The 21,175-nt window shown below is 42.3% G+C and overlaps 1 protein-coding gene and 1 non-coding gene across 2 annotated transcripts; both read right to left on the bottom strand.

The window, feature by feature from the left end:
- Positions 1-2,708: 2,708 nt before the first annotated feature.
- Positions 2,709-15,470, bottom strand: gars1 (glycyl-tRNA synthetase 1). The gene is made up of 17 exons (XM_076290602.1): positions 15,195-15,470; positions 14,337-14,438; positions 13,966-14,068; positions 13,405-13,546; positions 12,778-12,866; positions 11,801-11,877; positions 11,376-11,521; positions 10,888-11,037; positions 10,497-10,659; positions 10,019-10,183; positions 5,981-6,087; positions 5,711-5,857; positions 5,452-5,537; positions 4,192-4,301; positions 4,001-4,094; positions 3,551-3,741; positions 2,709-3,270 (listed from the first exon to the last, which is right to left on the bottom strand). Exons 1-17 carry the CDS (start codon positions 15,444-15,446, stop codon positions 3,145-3,147), a joined length of 2,250 nt encoding a protein of 749 aa, XP_076146717.1. The 5' UTR covers positions 15,447-15,470; the 3' UTR covers positions 2,709-3,144.
- On the bottom strand, positions 12,963-13,101 carry LOC143131866 (small nucleolar RNA SNORA84). Its single transcript, XR_012988227.1, has one exon. It is a non-coding gene; the product is annotated as a small nucleolar RNA SNORA84 (small nucleolar RNA).
- Positions 15,471-21,175: the final 5,705 nt, after the last annotated feature.

Raw genomic sequence — 21,175 nt, 5'->3', positions numbered from 1 at the left:
CAAGGCCAGTTCCCAGGGAGAGCCGTTTGTATTTGAAGAACGGTAGCTTTGTTCATTTGGTTGGCTGAAGCCCGAATGCAGAGAGAGAGAAAGGGGTCCAGGGTGTTCTCAAATGGGGTATCAGTAGCCTATCAGGTGCCTACCTCAGGTGCCAACACCTACCTGCGACATTTCACCAGGTAAGTTTGGTACTTGAATTTACCACACAGGAAATAGCTCAGTTCATGGACATATTCACTGTGGAAATATTATGTTTTATTTTCTCACACAGCTGGGAAACCACTACAATAAAACTCATTTCAAGTCATTTCATGATGAACATCATTACTGATATGAACACTATAACCTACATCAGAATAGTGCATGTCACAACATTTGATTCAACTTTATGAAGCTCTCTCTCTCTCTTCCTCTCTCTCTCAGGCCTTGCCAAGTCTGTTTCTGGAGTCTCTAAGCCTGTTGTCATTCTTGGCTGGGGCTCAACACTTCCAGTGCAGGCCACATAAATGGAATAATCCTTGGACCTACTGGTGACAGGTATCTCCAGTTATAAAAGACACTGATGGATATGAAATTATTCTGCTGCTCAAATAATTGAACGGTACGTTGTTTCTAAAGTTGCCTGAGTTGCTAAAATAAAGGCAATGGGCGATATAAGTTAGAGGTGATCCTATCTGCATCAGATGGTAGAGATGAAGGCAAGACAATTAATGTGAGGAGATGTGAAATATCTTTGACACAAGTTACAAAACCTTCACAAGCACATTGATATAAAACTAGTTATATGATGCATCTCATCTGATCTCAATAGCCGACCAGATTTTGTTTTTGTCATCAAACCCCTAAGGTTGACTATATGCTATTTAAAAAAAGCTGTACTTTGGCTGAATGAGTAACTCAGTTTAAGACTACCTACTTCTTAAAGGACATGACATGCTCGCTCTCAACTGGCGAGACACTCTGCCACAGCCCAGCTGTAAATCCATTTGGATTCCTTATTAGAAAGCCTGTTGCTACGGAAACACCCTGCCTGACTAAATGAAAGTCACAGGAGAGTGTGTTTGTTGTTTTCAAGCCTCACTGAAGTTCATACTGCTCAGAGTGGTTCTCCCTGATTCATGAAATGGATATTGAGGATTCTTTTTTTTGTGTGAAGCTGCTCATTTTGGATATCTGAGATTTCCATCAGTAGCCTTGTTCCTCCAGTTCCACCTGTGGTGAAGTCTCTCTCATTCCACCACATGTCTAAACCTAGAATTTGGTCTTCTGTGTGTGAAGACCATACTCTGACTAAATGAATACTAGAATGCACAACAGGAAAGATTTTCTGTTTATCGCACTTGCAGGCAGTGTCACTTGTTTGCGAGAACTGAGACCATGCCCTAGTTACACATGTACAGTTAAGTAGTTTTAGTTTCAGATGTGGATCAATAACCCATAGAAATAATAGTCTTACTAGCAAATCACATTCATTTCTTATAACTTTTGCCAAGACACATGTTCATTACTTTGATGGAAATTTTCTAGAAAAGGAACATCTTTACAGCATACTCATTGTGATTGGATACAGTATCCAATATTTTGTCTGACATAATACTTTTAGGCTGCAAGCATAAAATGGTCAAAAGCCCAGTAGTGACAATATCTGATTCCAAGGTAGCCTGATGCATTAAATGAGTTTCAGGTTCAGCAGAATAAACTGGAAAATGGAGTCCCTTTACTTCAGTGGAACACTTGTTATCAGATGCACATCAGCTATGCTCTGGCCGGACAGAAGGACATGTTTGTGTAATGGAAAATGAAGGCCTTGATGTTTTCAAGCTGATCGCGCATGCCCTCATGTATCTAAGAGAGTGCAAACTATACTCTGATACTGTTCTGTTTCTGGGACATTCAGCAGACAAATGGAGACTTTGGGGCCCTTGGTACAGGATGTGGTTGTATGTGTGTCTGATACAGAAAGAAGGTGATGAGAGAGACAGGGTTAGATCAATGGAGAAACAAAGTATTAAGATCATTATACAGTACATTGCAGGAGTAACAGATGTGATGTTGCTTTGGCACTTTCCCATTGTTATTGGCTTGATATTGGGCAACACATTTTTGCTTTGTCATCAGTGGGCAACTTGGATCACGGTCACCCAATAAGAACACTAGGAACGAGTTATGAGAGTACACCAACATTCATCATTCACACACACACACACGTTGACACATTGATTTTTGTATTTGTATAATTTAGTATACCTGTGACAAATTAGCCAATTTCAAACTTGCTGAACAAATCCTGATTGATACTGAATCTCACTTGACTTTCCACTGTTGTGAGATCATTCTGTACATTTTCAAGATAATTCACATGTTGAGGACTTGACACTACAATAACAAGCGATCAGCTGACCAAACTGTAGTTTCAAAGGGATCCAACACGAACATCTTACCTCAGACATACTTCAAAATGTCCCCACCCCCAATGGTCTGTTTTGGTTAACCTGTTCCCCCTTGTGGTTGGTTTTATACAATAAACCAATTCTTTAACCCTGATTTTTATCTTTTATGAAGGCCCCAAAAAACATGCATATTATGAATCTTATGTTATATATCGTGTTTTGTATGTTGTGCCACAGGGTTATGTATTGATGTATGCCATGCTATAAAAGAGACCATTTATCACACAGTTCCTTCAAGTAAACAATCATACAAGCTCAGAAAGTGCAGGCTCTATTTATTGAACCGAAGATGCTTTCCATTTCATAATTTTACCTGCCCATAAACTGGAATGGCAAAAGCCTCTTTTTCTCCACACAACAGTCCAAATTACAGTTGCTTTCTCCCTTTTTCTGAAATAAATGTGTAACCCTTTTGCATGTGCAAGTTAGATAGGGAGAGGGCCTATAGTTTTAACTGTCTGCATCAGTTATAGACACAGAATAACAAGCTTAGATGTTGCTTTGTTTCGTGACTGATATTTCTCAAGTGGTTGCAATTCGTGTGGAACAAATGGTGCACGTTGATCGTTTTTGTTTTTTGTACATTACAGTTGCAATAAAATTGTTCCTATGGAGGCGAGTGTAAAACTGTCCATGGGGGGGTGGGTGGTGGGGGGGATGGCAGATGAGAAAGGAGGAGGGTTGGGGGGGGACTCTACTCCTCAGTTGTGTCTTTCTTGCTTGTCTCCTGACCCTCGAAAATGGGGTACTTGCTCTCGATCTCTGCCCATGTTGTCGCTCCATTGGCGAGGTCACGGATTATGTCGGGCAGCACGCTTACCTGTGGCAGAGTGGCATTATTTCATTAAAGGTGTAAAGTCCTTAATAGATATAATACTGACTGCACACTTATGGCTTAACAGTTATGTAACAAGATAGGAACCAATGTGCCAGACCGCATGCTTTGTTATAGACTTGGACATTTGAAATCCTGGTTACTAACCGTAAGTACTAACACACTCAGGCCTTATGATGGGTATGAGGATGGTATGTACACTATTCAAAATGCATGACTGCTAAATCTTATCCATACTCTAGAGACAGATGGGTGTTTTCCTTACCTCCGCTCTGATCTGCCTCATGCAGTCCCGGTCTCTCAGAGTGGCCGTGTGGGGTGTCTTGTTAACTGTGTCGAAGTCGATGGTGATGCCGAAGGCCACGCCGATTTCGTCTGTCCTGGCGTAACGCCTTCCAATGGATCCTGAGGAGTCGTCCACCTTGTAGGACACGCCGTTTTTGGTCAAGGCATCAGCTAAAGGATGGCGAGGAGGGGAGAGGATTAAAACATACACAGTATTCCCGTAGCTCAATCAATGCTCTTCAGCAGGTATTGTCTCAACACACAGTGTGACTAGTTTTTAGTTATGGCTTTAGCTGCCAGGAGTTGACAATCAGAACATTCTGGAAGTGGGGTTCTTGAAGAATGCCTGGGCCCATCCAATACAATCCACCCACAGCTCATGCACTGTGAGACAGTATTTGATGTGCATGATCACAAAAGGTTCACTCACATAATTCCCGGACGAACGGTGTGAATTCCTGATTTTGGCTGAGTGGAAGGACGGAGCATTTGTAGGGAGCCACGGTGGCAGGGAAACTGAAAAACTGAAACGAGAGAACACAATCATGACCCTCTCCTTTACAGCCGATAGCATGTGGCAATGGAGGATACTTCCCATGCGCTCTAGTATGTTGGGCTTACCGTTCTTTGTTCATCACCTTCTCTGACGTGGAATGTGTGCTCGAAAATGGAGTACATGATTCGACCAATGCCAAAGGAAGGCTCAATTACATTGGGAACAACCTCCTCCACTGTAAAAAGACATAATGCACTTTGTTGATGTAAAGGTATTATTATTATCATTGTATAACCGTTTGTGTTCGCAGAGATGTTGTTGTGCTGAGTTTTAAGAACAGAGAGTTCAAGTTAAGTGTGCACCCGGACTGAACCCTGTCTGTGTCTGTTTGTGGGTTAGAAAAGAGGAAGTCACCATGTGTTATGTCTCGCTTCCTATTTTCTGTGTGCATCTGTACAATAAAAGACACAGCTTTTGGGCTGCAGGGTCAGAGACTGATGGTGAAAGGTTTAATACCTTTCACTAGCACCCTCTCCTCGTGGTTCCAGATACTGTGAGCAAATCCATACTACGTGGTGTGGTTCATGTGTCTATATGTTGGGGTAAATTCCCTGACAGTTGAAATTGTGCATCCACAAAATGCATTGGTCCCTGTACTTCTCAATTATTAAGGTCTATTAAAGGAACTGAAATTGGGTTATTCACCGTCTCCCCTAGAGTTAGATAAGTGAGCAGAAGCATTTTTGTCTACGTGCATGCATCGTCTTAGTCCGGCAGTGCTACCGCTAGCTTAGCTTAGCATAGTGAATAGAATCTCTTGTCGCCGGATAGCATGTCGTGAGTCAAAGTAAGCAAAAAAATAAAAAAAAACCTGATTACTTCTTGTGGCCTGCGCATTCACAACGAGTAAAAATGGCGATGCAGATTAAGACGAGGCAATTTCCTTGGCAGGTATTGACTTGGGACCATATCGGGGTGAAGCACTGCTACTTAGGCGCAGAGATTGTCCGTGAAACAAGGTACTCATGTGTTGCATGATATCTCTGCACCCAAGTAGCAGTGCTTCGCCCCAGTATAGTCCCAAGTCAATATCTGCCTCATCTAGACTCCATTTGTACTCGTTATGAATACACAGGTCACAAGTAGTAATTAGGGATTTTTTGTTGGCTCACTTTTACTCACAACATGCTATCCGGCGAAGAAAGATTCCATTCACTATGCTTAGCTAAGCTAGAGGTGGCGCTGCCGGATTAAAACAATGCATGCATGGAGACAATTATGCTTTTGCCCACATATCTAACTTTAGGGGAGACGGGGAATAACCCAATTTCATAAAACAGTAGCATGTTCCTTTAAATTATAGTATATTCAGTGCATTTACTTACCATGAAGGGTCTTCTGGAACCTCTTGATGTTCACCATGTCCTTGGTGATTTTGAAAGTTTTCCCCTCTGTCTCAATGGTGAATTCACTAAAATAAGGCAATACGTACTTTTCTGTTACACCAAGTACCACGATCAAAAGTTATATTTCCATGTAACATGTTCCACCTCTATGTTTCTATAGTAGGCATGGAAGTAGACATTCCACATTGCCTGTGCTTTACCCCATCCTAACCGAATATAGCCACACCCAGGAACTCACCCACTCTCATTGAGCAGCTTCTCCTGATCTGCGATGTAGCACTCGTCGCAGATAGCCAGGTACTCCATGGCTAACTTGGCTTCCTTCTTGTAGGCCTTGCCTATGGCTGCCTTATTTGGCTCAAACTGGACGACATTTACAACTTTGTGCAAAGTGGTTAAGGCAAACAACTGGTGTGGGAGACCAATGACCACATGCAAATTAAAATGTCACACACCCTATCAAAAGGACTAGAGTTTTGCATCAGATCTCTTGGGGTAAAAGGATATGGGTTCCTTTAGTGGTTTCTCAGCTGCCAGCGAGACCTTGGTGGCTCTGGCATGACACGTCAGATCAAAGCAGGAGCGGTCAGCACAGCCCACAATCTCAATCCAGCCCTGAGGAAACGTGAATAAGTCAAATCTCAGGTGATTAAGTAGTAGTAGAATTTTATTTGTCCTCAACTGGGGCAATTTGTTTTGCAGCAATAATATACACGTACAGAGTCTCACAACATGCAGTTAACTTAATTCAAGATAAGTCTTAAATAAAGATGAGATTATCACATTACAGGGCTCTACACTAACATTTTTTTCCAGGAGCACTTGTGCGCCCAAGTTAAAAAATTTAGGAGCACAGACAAAAATTTGGGCGCACAGTCACTTCTGTACTTAACTTACACATAATCTAACATTACACTGCAGCTAACAGTTAAACATGCCAGTGCACCAATTGCGAATATTAAGAATGACTGACAACATTTAGGCTACAGGAAACAGGATTTTAAAGATCAGTGCCTACTTTATTTTCAGTCTGTTCTATTTTCCTACATTTTGTTAATGTAATATACAGGCTAAATGCAAATATGGCAATGTATTATATCAAGTATCCTGCCAAATGTAGGCTAATTTATTTATTTGTGAATCCATCTGTAGCTAATCCAAATATGCCCATGGTGACCTATCTGACTGCATACTGCCTAATACTACTACTAAAACAGTCCATTTTCTCTTCCACAAAACCCAACATAGGCCATCAAGGATATATATATTTTTTATCCTGGGAGTATTACGGGAGGCTACTTTTGTGCCTGTTCGCTACAGCTATATTTTGCATATTGCAGCCAATACGTCAACTGGGCTAAAAGGCATGTTAGTAGGGATCGACCGATATATCGGCCGGCCGATATATCGGGCCGATATTTGCGTTTTTTACGTGTATCGGCATCGGCCGATAAGCGGCTGCGTTCGCCGATAGTTTTTCCCCCCGCATTATTTACATACAGGCGTCCACAGGCAGCTCTGAGTTGCTGGAGAAGCTGCAATTCACGTGCAGACTGCCCCTCCCCCAGGAGCAGAGAGCTGAAAGCCTGCTCTTCAAGACAACAGTAAACTTTAAACTTTCAAAGCATCTTTTAACTGTTTGACTTCGCTGAAATATTGCCATACACTTTGAAGGTGGAAGCAAGTTTGTGGGTCCAAATGGAAAATGCGAATGATATAGGTAGCCTACTTTTTTAATGCTTAATGCCTCATTTATAAAACTGCTTGCCATTTGCCTGCTTGCTATTTAGGTAGCTGCAAATAGCTAAGTTGTAGGCTAAGCTATCCATATGCATGCGGTAGCTAGCTGTTACAAACACTGATCATATGATTAAGTAATGCCAACGTTGTTCCGTGGTATTTGTGGGAGTTTTATTCAGCGACCACCTGGCTGAGTGTTGGACGCGTGTGGTGTGTGTGTGTGTGTGTGTGTGTGTGTGTGTGTGTGTGTGTGTGTGTGTGTCTCCCTCCCTGAATGCCCCTCTTCTATAAAAACTGCTTGCCATTGTATTTAAGGAGCTGCAAATAGCTAGCGGTAGCTGTTACGAACACTGGTCAATCATATGATTAAGTAATGCCGACGTTGTTCCGAGATATTTATGGGAGTTTTATTCAGCGACCACCTGGCTGAGTTTTGGACGCGTGTGGTGTGTGCGTCTCCCTCCCCCTCTCCCTTCGAGCGGGCGGAGTTGCCATCGCAGTGATATCAGAGCTTTAATAATGAGAGACGTGTTATATGTAGTTCAATATTAATTCGTGTTAACGTTTATCATGTACCAGACATACCGTGTATGCCTTACTTGTTTAGAGCCGTTTGCTAACGTTATCATTGTCAATCCAGTTCAATGGTGGTTCGTCAGCTACCAAACAGAAGTTTGTGTGTGCGTCTGGTCTGTCTCACTCAGTGGGACACACGCATCACAGCGATATGAGAGTGCTGCGCTACCTAAAGGAGATATATTAAAACTGAGAGATATGTTTTTATACCTTTTGACGTTGATGCCGTTTAGAACAGAAACATTTGACACCACGTTATTTTCCTCTGCTGATTTATGTTCTGTGGTTGACATCTGGCAGCTTTTTTTAGAAAAATATAGATATAGAAAAATTGAAACCATGCAGTCTTAAATTACAAATCAAGCACTTTATTTCAATAGCTAATTTTCAGGCTTATTGTTTTCTTAAATTATTTAAATGTGTTGACATTTTGTGATGACCTGAATTATGTCTTATAATATGTCAGCAAGCAATGCATCATCAAGGCTGTGTTGTAAGATGTTGATGAAAGCATTTTGCACAGTTAACCATATTCAGTGCACCCATCCATAAGTTCAATGTTCCTTTTTTAAATTGAGACTTATAACATTTGTTATGATCATTTGTGTAATTATGTGTCATTTGTATGATGTAAATTGAGGGAGCAAAATAAAAGCAGTATCGGCTCCAAATATCGGCTCAAGAAAATCGGCAGCCTGTATCGGTCATCGGCTTAGGCTGGTGGAAAAAAATCGGTATCGGTATCGGCACTAAAAAATCCATATCGGTCGATCCCTACATGTTAGGTTACCTTTCCTTCTCTCATTGCATTCTCAGAATCTCATCCTGTTCCTCCTATATCCAATGTATTCGGTGGATAGAAGAACTAATTTCTTCAATCTTTGCATCTTGGCTGGCTAGTCTAACTTTCCGCTTTTTCTGCGTGCTCTTGGATTTGATAGAAGTGACTACTAGCGAGTCACAACGCGAAACTGCTAACGTTGATGGGAGGTGTAGTTTTTATGCTGCATTCGCGACGTGATTCTATGGTTTGCACAGTAATGTTTCTCGATGTTGCGGTGTATTTTGTAGACAAACATCGACATGGTTAGAAGTAATTCGCACCAGTGCGCCTAAATATTTTTTTGCACTCGCACGCCATCATTTTTACTCGCATGTGCGAGTGAAATGGGCGCACTGTTAGAGCCCTGCATTAGAGATAACTGAAGACTCTGATCCCATCCTAGAAACATCCTAGATACCGTCCCCTAGCAACATCGTGGATCAGAATCTTAAGTTGGTGAAATTTCAACAGGTGATGGGGTTTCCCAGATCCCACCACAATTTTTTTTAATTATGTATTCAGCTTACACTCCAAAGCGACTTTCAGATACAGATTGCAGGGGCCACTCTCCCTGGAGCAACTTGGGGTTAGGCTTCTTGCTCAAGAGTTGCAACAGTGGCAGCCAGGAATCAAACCCATGACTTTTGTGGCTACTGCATACTAGTCAGATTCCCTAGCTACTACACTAGCACCTCCCTAGCTACTACACTAGCACCTCCATAGCCACTACACTAGCACCTCTATAGCCACTACACTAGCACCTCCATAGCCACTACACTAGCACCTCCATAGCCACTACACTAGCACCTCCATAGCCACTACACTAGCACCTCCATAGCCACTACACTAGCACCTCCATAGCCACTACACTAGCACCTCCATAGCCACTACACTAGCACCTCCCTAGCCACTACACTAGCACCTCCCTAGCTACAACACTAGCACCTCCCTAGCTACAACACTAGCACCTCCATAGCCACTACACTAGCACCTACCTAGCTACAACACTAGCACCTCCCTAGCTACAACACTAGCACCTCCCTAGCCACTACACTAGCACCAGCCGGCATCTATTGCACACATATTACTTGTACAAAAACAAAATAACTTGCCCAAACAGCAACAACAAAACAAAGATTATCATCCATTCCATTCAGAAAACACAACTACATGAAATGTATTGTAGCAAATAATGCTCTGAGAATTGTTCAGATGACAAATAAATGCATACATCAAATTTACGCATTGTAAATTACGCCTGAAATGTGCTGACGCATGCTAAAGAAACTAAGGGCATCAACAATTCTCCCGTGATTTCATGTCTACTCACCGACATAAGCAGAGCACTCTAGTACCCTTGTCAGGGGAGCTCTGCTACACATTAACGGGCGTGAGTGAGTGACTTACGTAAGAGGTTTTGGTCTCGGCGTCCCAGCAGTCACAGGCGTAGTGGGCCATCTCGTTGTCCATGTGCTGACGGAAGCGCAGCTTATTCTTGGCCACACCCACTTTGGTCAGGTAGAGGTAGATCCTCCCAATGAAGTAGCCCAGGACGGAGTTGTTGATCACTCCCTACAATGGAGCAGAGAGAGAGAGAGAGAGAGAGAGAGAGAGAGAGAGAGAGAGAGAGAGAGAGAGAGAGAGAGAGAGAGAGAGAGAGAGAGAGAGAGATTTACACACTGCTTGGGGGATGGAACCATCTGCCTGAAAAAGTAAAATTATTTCATTATCTGCCAAGTAAAACCCTTGAAATGATGAAAATCACTGAATTCACACACTACGTCCAATCACTACGGTCTCAAACAATTTGTCCGTGCATATCTTCACCTCAACCATCACATAACTAACTACCCCTTTACCCATCACATTACCCCTCTCCACTCACCTGCTCCACAGCGTCCCCCAGCCTCATCACACTGGCGGACTGTCCACTGGTCTGTGCCTTGGACGAGTACAACAGGATATCCAGGTCCGCCACGCTGGAGAACTTGGGGTGGACCTTTTCATTTGGGTCGACAAAGTGCTCAATCTCGGCCATGGTAAACTCTCTGTGAGAGAGACAGCAGAAGAGTGCTGTGAAGATACCTGACCCAACTCACTTACAATCTGATCACTTATGTATCTTCTCAGTTCTAACATACAAAGGGTGTCACACAGTTGGCTTGTTACACGTTGGCTATGTGATGTTCTGCTAAACAGATGATGTAGTTCTGTCACTGACTGCATCGGGTCCAAAAAGGTAGTGAACAGTAGACTCTGTCCGATTTTACACACACCTGACTCGGATAAGGCCAGAGCGGGGTGAGATCTCGTTCCTGAAGGAGTTCCCGATCTGAGCAGCGGCAAACGGTAACTTGCCCTGGTTAAACTCTAGCAGTCGCTTGAAGTTGAGGAAGATTCCCTGAGCTGTTTCCGGCCTCAAGTAGCTGTGAAAGAAAATTATCCATGTTAAATCACAAAACCCTTCACTTCACAACTCACAACCCTTCACTTCACAACTCCTTCAGAGGTCTACTCTTTAAATCAGTTTGCTTCCCTATTAGAAAACGTAAAGGGTCTCCCAAGTACATTTGCAAGACCATCTGGATCCATTTGACCAGCATCTCAGAAACATGAAGCACCTTAGTTCAGGAGCTTTGATCGACCTGAGCTTAAGAGGACACTGGTATTTAAAGTAAACTTGTAGACTGCGGTGTTTGCTAATATACAAAAATGATTTTGAAGGAACTGGTCATCTTCATTATATTTATGTGCTCCATCTCACCCAGTCATGTTCCCTCCAGGGCCAATAGAGGTCTGAAACATCAGATTGAAGGAGATTGGAGCTGTGAGGTCATTTCCTGTGACCGGAGATTTCACGTTGTACTTCACAAACAGATCTGTCAACTCCTGCTGAGTGTAGTTGTCCATCTAAATAACACAAATACCCACAACAATAATTAAAAATGGCAAATGCTCGGCTGTTTGCATAATGTAATGCAAGTTGTCTTATTTAAAACATATGTTTATGAGTGTTTCTAAAAGAATCATACGACATCCACACAGGGCTTTCATTTTCAGTTGGTTCTTTCTGAAACATGCATATAGAAACACATTCAACCAAGCTCTTCATGTTCTGGGAGGGGATAGGGGAGATAATGGAATGACCCAGATAATAAGTAAGCTCATAAAGTCATAGAACATCCAGACCTGTGTGATGACATCCTCCATTTCAGCCTTCTTCTCTGTAGTACATTTCTTGTCTGACATCAGCTTCTGGAGATGGGCTAAGGTTAGAGAAACAGAAGCACATTACCTCCTTGATTGCCACTCTTCTCATTCCGTTCTGTGCACACAGATATCCACACATAAAACCGTAAAGCAATATGAAGAAACGTTCATGTGGGTTCAAATAAATTTAAAACAAAGCCAGGAGTTCACGTGTCTAAAATGTTCTTGAAATGCCTGTTTTTCCCAGCCTTTAGCCCCCAGCTATCTCCAAGTCACCTTAAGTACAGTGCAGATCATCCTTCCACAAATTACACCACATTTTCTGAAGCATTACTTCAAATATTTGTCCCAGAAGACAAATAAATTTCAGGCACTAAATGGGGAACTGGTAGGCCTACATTCTTTGTCTAATGGCCAAGGCAAATCAGACACTTTGCACTTCTTTTTCTGACGTCCGACCCCCTCGCCCGCCAGGCCCTGTTTCCCCCTCCAAAAGAAATGTGGTCATCTTTATTTTGCCACTTGATTCTGGCTTGGAGCCAGAAGTTACCCAGAATTCCCACCAGAAGGGAGGGAGGGGTTGGGTGGGTCCCAGAAAAGCCCTCTGTGATTCCTGTAGATCCAACGATTTCCCATTCCCCTCGGGCATCACACCGATACCCACAGATCAGAATAGAGGCCTAGCAAGAACACTACCTCAAGAGGCCTAGCAAGCACAGTACCTCAGAGGCCTGTAGTGAAAAACATATGCTAAGGAGAAGAAGAGGGAGCAGATTAAGAGAAGAGAGTGGAAAAGAAAGGATTAATGATCGAGTACAGTAGAAAAGGAAACTGGGAGAGGTAGAGCAGACAGAAGCAAATAGCAGAAGACAGGAGGTGAAAAAGAAAAGAGAAGATAAGAAAAAAGAAGAAGAGCAAGGAATGAGAAGAGTAAAAGAGGTTTGGACTGTGATTACCTTTCAGAAGATGGTCAGCACGAAAGCACTCGCCATTCTTGACATCCTTCACCATATAGTCAGCAAACTTGTCCACATGTCCAGATGTCCTGTTAAAGAAACAGCTCACACTTCAGGAGTGTTTTTGTTTCAGATGGAAAACCCCAGCACCACAAAAACCAAAAGGACTGTACAGGAAGGTTTGCAAATGTCTCTGCAACCGGGCTATGGAAGCTACCGGGTAATGTAACCCCCATGCTTAAAATCGCAGAGATTTGTGTTTGCCTGCAACCATCTAAACCCAAGGACCAGCACTGCACAGCTGCCTTTGGGTAACCACCAGGCACCTCAACTACTTCATACCAACACCCTGGCAGATTTCTGCTATGTTAATACCTTACTGAAAGAAAAATGAAGCTCTAACATTGTAAGTGGAAGTACTGATGGAGCATAGGCGTCTAGGAAGAGTGATGTATAGTGTACTTGTCTAGAGGAAGGAGGTGTGGTGTGTGTGTGGTATTTTGTAGATGGAGGGACAGAAAAATGGGAGAGGCCCTCTGAAAAAAAAGTGTCTTCCTAAGTTTCCAAAGGCATTATAAAAAGAGTGCCATGGAGTTTTCTTCTGTTTTTGATGAGTGAATGACCTACTTCAGGACAGGCTCAGGGGTGAGCATGGTGCAGTCGATCTCCAGGATCTGCTCCTCCTGGATGAAGTGCTGCCTCCACGCCTGCAGAATGTTGTTCTTCAGAGCGCAGCCGACAGGCCCAAAGTCATACAGTCCACTCACACCTGAGCGTGCACACACAAATGATTAATTTTAATACAAGTACTATCACTATTCACTATACTTCCTAACTTCAAATAAAGTGCCTTCAGTTTAGGTCAAAAATGGAAATAAATGGGGGAGTTTTTCAGTGAAAAAGGGCATTGGAGTCTTCCATGCGAAATTGTTTATGTTCACACAGTCAATCTTGACTCAACTGAAGTTTTAATTTTGCCTGAAGCAGACTGTGTTGAGCATCAGTGGTTTTCCACTCAGACTACTGACAGGTCTCACATTCCAAAAAAAAAAACATGTTCAAGACACAGAACATACTGGGACTTTAAAATGTGAAATGTGCAATCTAGTCACTCAAACAGCAAGTTGCTGATCCTTAATACTGCTTAGTCACAAGACATTACTGGTGGATGATATCACTTTAACATACCCCCATAGATGGAGAAAGCCTGATCATAAAAGAAACGCCTCTTCAGAGTATCTTCCATTTTTGTTCTGTCCACAATATCATCTTTGGGCTGAAGGGAAAGTTCCTGCAATGTACAGAACCACAAATATGACCTACATTCATTTACACAAATCAGGAAGTTAGTCAGACAGTGGGTCCACAGGTAATCATGACACCATTTACCATATACACGTTGATATATGGCTCTATATACATCCGCCAGAGTGAAGCTTCAATGCAGAGTGTGGATGCAGTCAAAGTGAAACTGAAAGTGGCCAAAGCCCATTACCCATTTTATGATGATGGGAGAGGCCCTCTCTGCTATCAGTTGTTTGTTTTAGTTGACCGCTCACCTTGGCTTCAAGGGTTCTTTTCCGCGCCTTCAATTCCGCCACTGCTTTGGCTACATCCACATCAGGCGCACCGTCGTTTTTCATTTGACGAACCAACTCGCCCTGAGAGGAAGATTAATAAATATTTTCAAGTGAGGAGTCACAATTCTTTTTCCCCCAGAGCAGTCCCACTGGCACTATGCTGCTCCAGCTTTCCAGACGAGGACTCAAATGACAGAGTGCGGCGTCTCCACCCTGACAATCAGTTGCTGAGGTTCAGCAGTAGCTCGTTCAAACGTGGCACAAGCCTGATTCAACTCGCAAAGCATGGAGACGAGTACTAGCTCCCCAGACAGATATGCGAGCTTCCTGCTTTGAGTTAACAGTTATGGTGTTTTTTACCCTGTAGAACAAGGCATGTGTGATCCAAATAATGTTATAACTAGAGGACCCACTACCACACTTTGTTAACACACTTTGTTAACGATAATGTTAGCGTCTAACGTTGATGTTACCTCTGCTGTCAGCCGCCTCCAGATTGTTTTTTCCTTGACTAACGTTTGCCGTTAGCATCATCTAAATAACATTAACTTGTCAGGCCAAACATATCCACATAACATGCTCTTCACAAGACAGCCCAAGCTAACAAACGGTTGACATCACGAATTTTAATTTCAGACAACTGCATGTGGCTATGCACCATACATGCTGTTGAATGGCCAACAGCATTCACTTACTGTGCTATCAAAAATGAATGAAGTTATAAATGCGATGGTGGCATTTCCCATACGTACTGACCAGCAAGCGTGATATGCAGAAGCAACGTTAACAGTTAGCTAGCCAGCAAACGTCAAATGGAAAACTTAACGTTAATGTTACCTGTTCCTTCACAGCTTGCCTTAGGGGAGCCAGCACCTCTTCGATATTGCCATCCATCTTTTGTCCTTCAGACAACTGCAACCAAAGACTATTTAGCTTTTTCTTCTTACGCAAGGAAACCGAGAGGGAGAACGGCCTAATGAGAAGGGAAATACAGTGTGGCTTCGGGGTAGCTTTGGCCCAAGGCACGGAGAGGAGGGTGGTGATCTCGGTGCTGGTTTTCAGCAGTGCTGATGCTGCTCTCCGAAGCATGGACTGGCTGCTTTAGCGGCTCCCCGAATGTAAGAGCGGAACTGAATGATGAAATCTCTGAAACTACGTAAGTGTAGCGTCAGGCCCAGATCCGCACTTTCGACAGTCACTAAAATGTTGGTAGGAAAGTTACTGACTACTAGCCTACTCTGCTATACTTCTATCCCTAAATATGACATGAATGGAGATTAGAGAATCTAATATGATATTTTAAAAATGTGTTTCATGTGACACTTAAAACTAATATACATTTAGAAGACGATGCGCTACACACGCATGCACTTTTTCACTGTGACCATGAGATGGGAGTGTTGCACAACCTTATTTATAGAGTCCATGAACTACATTTGCGCATGAGTGTTCTTTTGTAGGCTTATTTATTTATTTATTTCAAGGACAAATTGTGTTCGAAGTTTGATAGTTGTCGAAGATATATTTAACTTAGCCTAGGCTATATCTCTTAGAGGTGCTATATCTAGGCACCTCTTCGATATTGCCATCCATCTTTTGTCCTTCAGACATCTGCAACCAAAGACTATTTAGCCTTTTCTTCTTACGCAAGGAGACCGAGAGGAAGAACGGCCTAATGAGAAGGGAAATAGGCCTACAGTGTGGCTTCGGGGTAGCTTTGGCCCAAGGCACGGAGAGGAGGGTGGTGATCTCGGTGATATCTACATGATTTAGGCTAGTTCTGCACTACTTTGTATTCATTTTAAAAAGGAACTCTTGAAATAATTCTGGACAAAATAAAGGTTGAAGTGTAAAATAATGTTTACCTCTGGAGTGACACCTCCTCTGCTTTCTCCAGCTCATAGTGGACTGAAGGGTCGATCTCTGCAATGAAAAGCATAGACATATTAATTTTATGAAGATTAATTAATTCATTTTAATGTTCATACATGAACATTCATACATTCAACAAGTCACACACTGAAAAACTGAGCTCCTAAAGGGACAGGGTGGGAATTATGACGTGGAAATATATTTGTCTGAGCTCTTAAGAATACTTGCAATAGTTTTTCATTGTTTTCCCCCGCTCTTTGCAATACGTTTTGCATTCCCTCTCAAAGTCAAAAGTAGGGAATGCAAAACTATTGCGAGGGAACGAAATATTGTGTCGGAATGCAAGAGGCAGCCCACTAGTCCTACCTACAGTATCTCCACTCATTTTCATTTCACTGTACTAGTCTGGCTCCTCACAACGCCTCCCTCAGCCACCAGGGTGGAGGACAAACCAGTAACAAGAGGGGATAGCATTAGTTTTGAAATCGAAAATGGTCTAGGGAAATGGTAGGAACATCTGCAAACAAAAAAAATGCAGTTGGAAGATGTGAATTTGGAAGTTGTAAATGTATACATGTTTCCTGACTGCCAATGCAGTTTATTATCATTTTGTAAAGGTTAGGTGAAGTAGAAAGTAACATTAAGAATCCTTTAATCAACATGATTGATTAGGCTGCCTGGACCAATGATTCAAATTATGGTTATATAGTATTTACTAAACACTAACCGACTTACAAAACAGAGGTAATGCTAGGATTGAAAACATTTACATTTATTCATTTAGTAGACACTTTTATCCGAAGTGACTTACAGCAAGAGAAATAGCAAGAGAACATTCAAGCTATAGGCTTAGTGCAGAGGCAACAAAACTAGCGAAGTGGTAATATAGGTATTGTCAAAGTTTTTCTTTTTTCCCCGTCATCTACTTCCTGAATTTTTGGTCAACCATACCCGGGATACCGAAACACCTGGCCCCATGAAATTTGGTGGGTATGTAGCCCCACTAGACTTTTACAGAAAACTTTGTTTGGTCCCCGGGGGCCACCCCCCCCCCCCCCCCCCATGCTGGGCCTACTGAAACCCAAAAATGCAGTTTTTCCTAAATAACTACCTGAACCGTGGCACTGAGGATGAAGAATTTTTTTATGGTATGTTGGTCTTAAGGGCCCACATCAACCTAGCCCAAATCACTCTTTTGTGATTTGCACCCCCACGGTAAAAAATTAAAATGCAATATTATTCTGCTTTAGTCGCCCCTATCTTCAGTTGAGATGTTCAGAACTGTGAACTATGATTAATCTGACATCCTCTGGGGGTATGCCAAGTTTCGTAGAATTTCATCCATGGGGGTACCCTGGAAATCCAGAGTTCTCACGAGAGCCAGAGGCAATTCTAGAGTCTGTGGGGGCCCCAAGCAAAAATTCCAAGTGGGCCCTACCGACAAGTGTTATCACCATTATGATATATCACCATTAGGTTATTATGTTAAATAATAAAAATACAAAAAGCGTATTATAAAAGCGTATTATATTCTTATATTTTGACATGTATCTCACCACTGCAAGCTGGCAGCTCGACTTGCCTTACATGTGTGTGTAGAGCTGACTGTCCTGAATCTGGCAATATCATTGCAATGGTGGAGGGATTCTCTGGGGCTGAGCAATTTACAATTGACATACGTGGTGTGCGCCTTACAGAAATAAATGGCATTTTTTAAATTTAGTGATGAAAAATGACCTTTCTGCGCTCCATATGTGACACGAACTGATCTGACCTGACTTGACCCGAGTTTGCGTGTTAGCCTGTGTGTGCCTATGGTGTATGCACTCATAATGATTCTCTACAATAACTTTTTACTGCATTGCCATGAACAAAGTAGAGGCAAAAAAGGGGTTGAACAAATTGGGATGCAATGTGAGCCTTGAATTGGATGCCATGCAGGAATTTGCTAGGATCTCAAAACCGGTTTATGAACATGCTTTGCCATAGAGAAACACATGATAGCATTGGATTATAAACATGCTTTGCCACAAAAACGTGGGGTAAGTCCAGCTATATGGAGTTATTATTTTGCTGTCACTTCGTCTGTTTTTATAAGCCAGAAGGATCGATATACGATCACGGGTTCGTGAGTAATTCAAACAAGAGTAATGGGTGCGCAGGTGAACGCAGAGAAGTATACACTGTAAACATGATGCAATTTGATTTAATTTCATGATTTTTTTTTTTCATTTTCATACTTGATCGTACAGACAAGTGCGTAGTCTCGTTGGAAAGCCCCACTTCTGCTCTGTCATCATCTCGCTGCGATGAACAGTTCCGGAGCAATGTAACAAAGAAGAAAGGGTGTGTTTTTTGACGCACTTTGCGTCAATCGGGTTCTAAAAAATTAATCGTAGCCTATGCTTGGTCCTTACTGTATCGCGATTAAGTAACATGTTATGGCTGACAGCCCTAATACAAACATAATGTTAACCATCTCCTTGCTTAACTAGTTGTAACTGTCGTTAGCTAGCTGAAGTTTAATAATAATAATAAGATTTATTTGTATAGCACCTTTCATACACAGAATGCAGCTCAAAGTGCTCTACATTTGAAGCATGTAACACAATAATAGTCAGTCAGTCATTATCAATCACTTTTCTTCATTGCTGGGGCCGTTTATGATCCACTCAGCAACATATCAAAAATATAGAAAATAACATGTCATAAGACTGGCAGCCTTAACCCTTTACCTCCCATAAGCACGCCATATGGCAACTGTGGCAAGGAAAAACTCCCATATTCCAGGAAGAAACCTTGAGCAGAACCTAGGGGGAGCCCATCTGCTTCTGGCTGGCTGCGCCCTCCAATGACAGCAGATGTAGAATAATCTGAAAAAGTAGTCTACAGGATAAGATGAGTTAACTAAAAGCTTTCCTGTACAGGTATGTTTTCAGATCTTTTTTAAAAATATTTACTGAACTCGCCTGCTTGATGTACAGAGGCAGGGTGTTCCATAGTTTTGGGGCATAATGGATAAAAGCCACTTCTCCACTTTGCTTGTGGAGCACTTTGGGTACGATTAAAGGAGAATTCCGGTGTGATATTGACCTAAAGTGTGTTGAAACATGATACCGAGTGTGAACGTATGTCTCATAGCTCATCTCGACTTGTCCCCTGCACTCCAAAATCTGGCGCTAGTTAGCCGATGCTACCAACAGCTTTTTCAATGGTGGTGCTTCGGCATCGGGCTAGCCATGCAAATAAATCACTGTTTTACACAATTTACGAGGCTCAATGTATCTCCACATCAGATCCACCCTGACATCAGATTCCAAAAATAATTCCGTGGAAATGCATGGATTCCAGTTGAAACCATGCATTTCCACAGAATTATTTTTGGAATCTGATCCCTTATCATACCTGTTCATTCTTACTCGTCGTTCGACTTATCGTGACTAAATTCAAGATGGCTGCAAACGCTAAACTTCGTGAAGATACTGTCTGTATAAATCGTCTTGTAAGTAAACTACCAGTGCTTTTTCAAAGTTCTCAATGTCTCATTTTAAATGTCAGGGCCCTCGGAAGTCTACCAATGAAGTGTGAAGATACATTAAGCCTCATAAATGGTGTAAAACAGTGATTTATTTGCATGGCTAGCCCGATGCCGAAGCACCACCATTGAAAAACTGTTGGTAGCATCGGCTAACTAGCGCCAGATTTTGGAGTGCAGGGGACAAGACGAGATGGGCTATGAGACATACGTTCACACTCGGTATCATGTTTCAACACACTTTAGGTCAATATCACACCAGAATTCTCCTTTAAAAGATTAGAATTGGATGATCTAAGTTTCCTTTGTGGTTGATAAGATATTAAAAGCTCAGAGATATATGAAGGTGCTATGCCATTCACAGGCCCGTCGCTAGAAGGCAAGCAAACCAAGCAATTGCTTGCCAAGACAACGACTGGTTAAGAATAAAATGCAACGACAAACTGTGAGCGCCCCTTTGATAGTCAATGCAGTAAAGTGCAACGACACTGTTACCGGCAATACCGGGATCCCCCTCAAGGGGGCCCCTCTCAGTAGTCGCTGACAGCAGCCAGCCAGCCAGGTTCGTGATCTCTGCTGCCGGTAAAATATAAAACCTCGCAGTCATAATGAAGCAGAGTTATGCGTCTGGAAGCCAGAAAAGAAAGAAGAGAAAGGAAGAGAATGACGAGAAAAAATAAGTTAGTGGTAAGTGATAAATTACACTGGATAAAATAGCTTGCACTTGTCTTGTACAAATGGTGTAATGTCACAGCAGGAAGGCTAGCCTAGCAAAAAATGCTTATGTTAACTACCTGCCTGACGGCCCATGCTGCTTGTAACAAACTAGAACAGTTAGCACAAAAAAATTTTTTCCGAACGGACGGAATATGGTTATATACTGTAATATGTGTGTAAACGGGATAAGGAAGACGCTGTTCCAGAATCACTGTTTATCGAATTTAATGACATAACATTGCTATAGCTTTGTAATAGGTTTTGATGAAAGTGGCATAGCTTCTCTGCTATACTAACTATTCGACCGTGATAATCTATTTACCAAATGGGGGTTAGGAAAACCACACAATAAATTCTGTGCATCAAAGCAGACTGGAACATTCATGTCTAGTAGTATTCATGCACGCCAGCTGTTTACTGTCTTTAAAGCACCAGGTGCGTCTGTCTAATTCTCAAACAGCAGAATGCTTAAATGCTATGTTAAGCTACAAGTAGGCCTAGGGGGTGGCCTCCATGTCCATTTTGCTTGGGGCCCCCAAATTCCTTCAAACGGCCCTGGCCATTCAGAGCTTTGTAAGTAATTAACATAACCTTAAAATCAATTCTATAGGAAATAGGGAGCCAGTGCAGTTCAGCCAACACAGGGGTGATGTGTTCTCTCTTCTTGGTCTTAGTTAAAAGTCTAGCCGCAGAG

The sequence above is a fragment of the Alosa pseudoharengus genome, unplaced genomic scaffold (assembly GCF_046254945.1).
Source record: "Alosa pseudoharengus isolate Yale_2024_CS ecotype anadromous, Long Island Sound unplaced genomic scaffold, YU_APseudo_1.1 YU_APseudo_1.1_scf_18, whole genome shotgun sequence".
In the NCBI taxonomy this organism is placed as follows: Eukaryota; Metazoa; Chordata; class Actinopteri; order Clupeiformes; family Clupeidae; genus Alosa; species Alosa pseudoharengus.
Note: the sequence above shows the minus strand (reverse complement) of the source record. Positions and strands in the feature narration are given on the sequence as shown.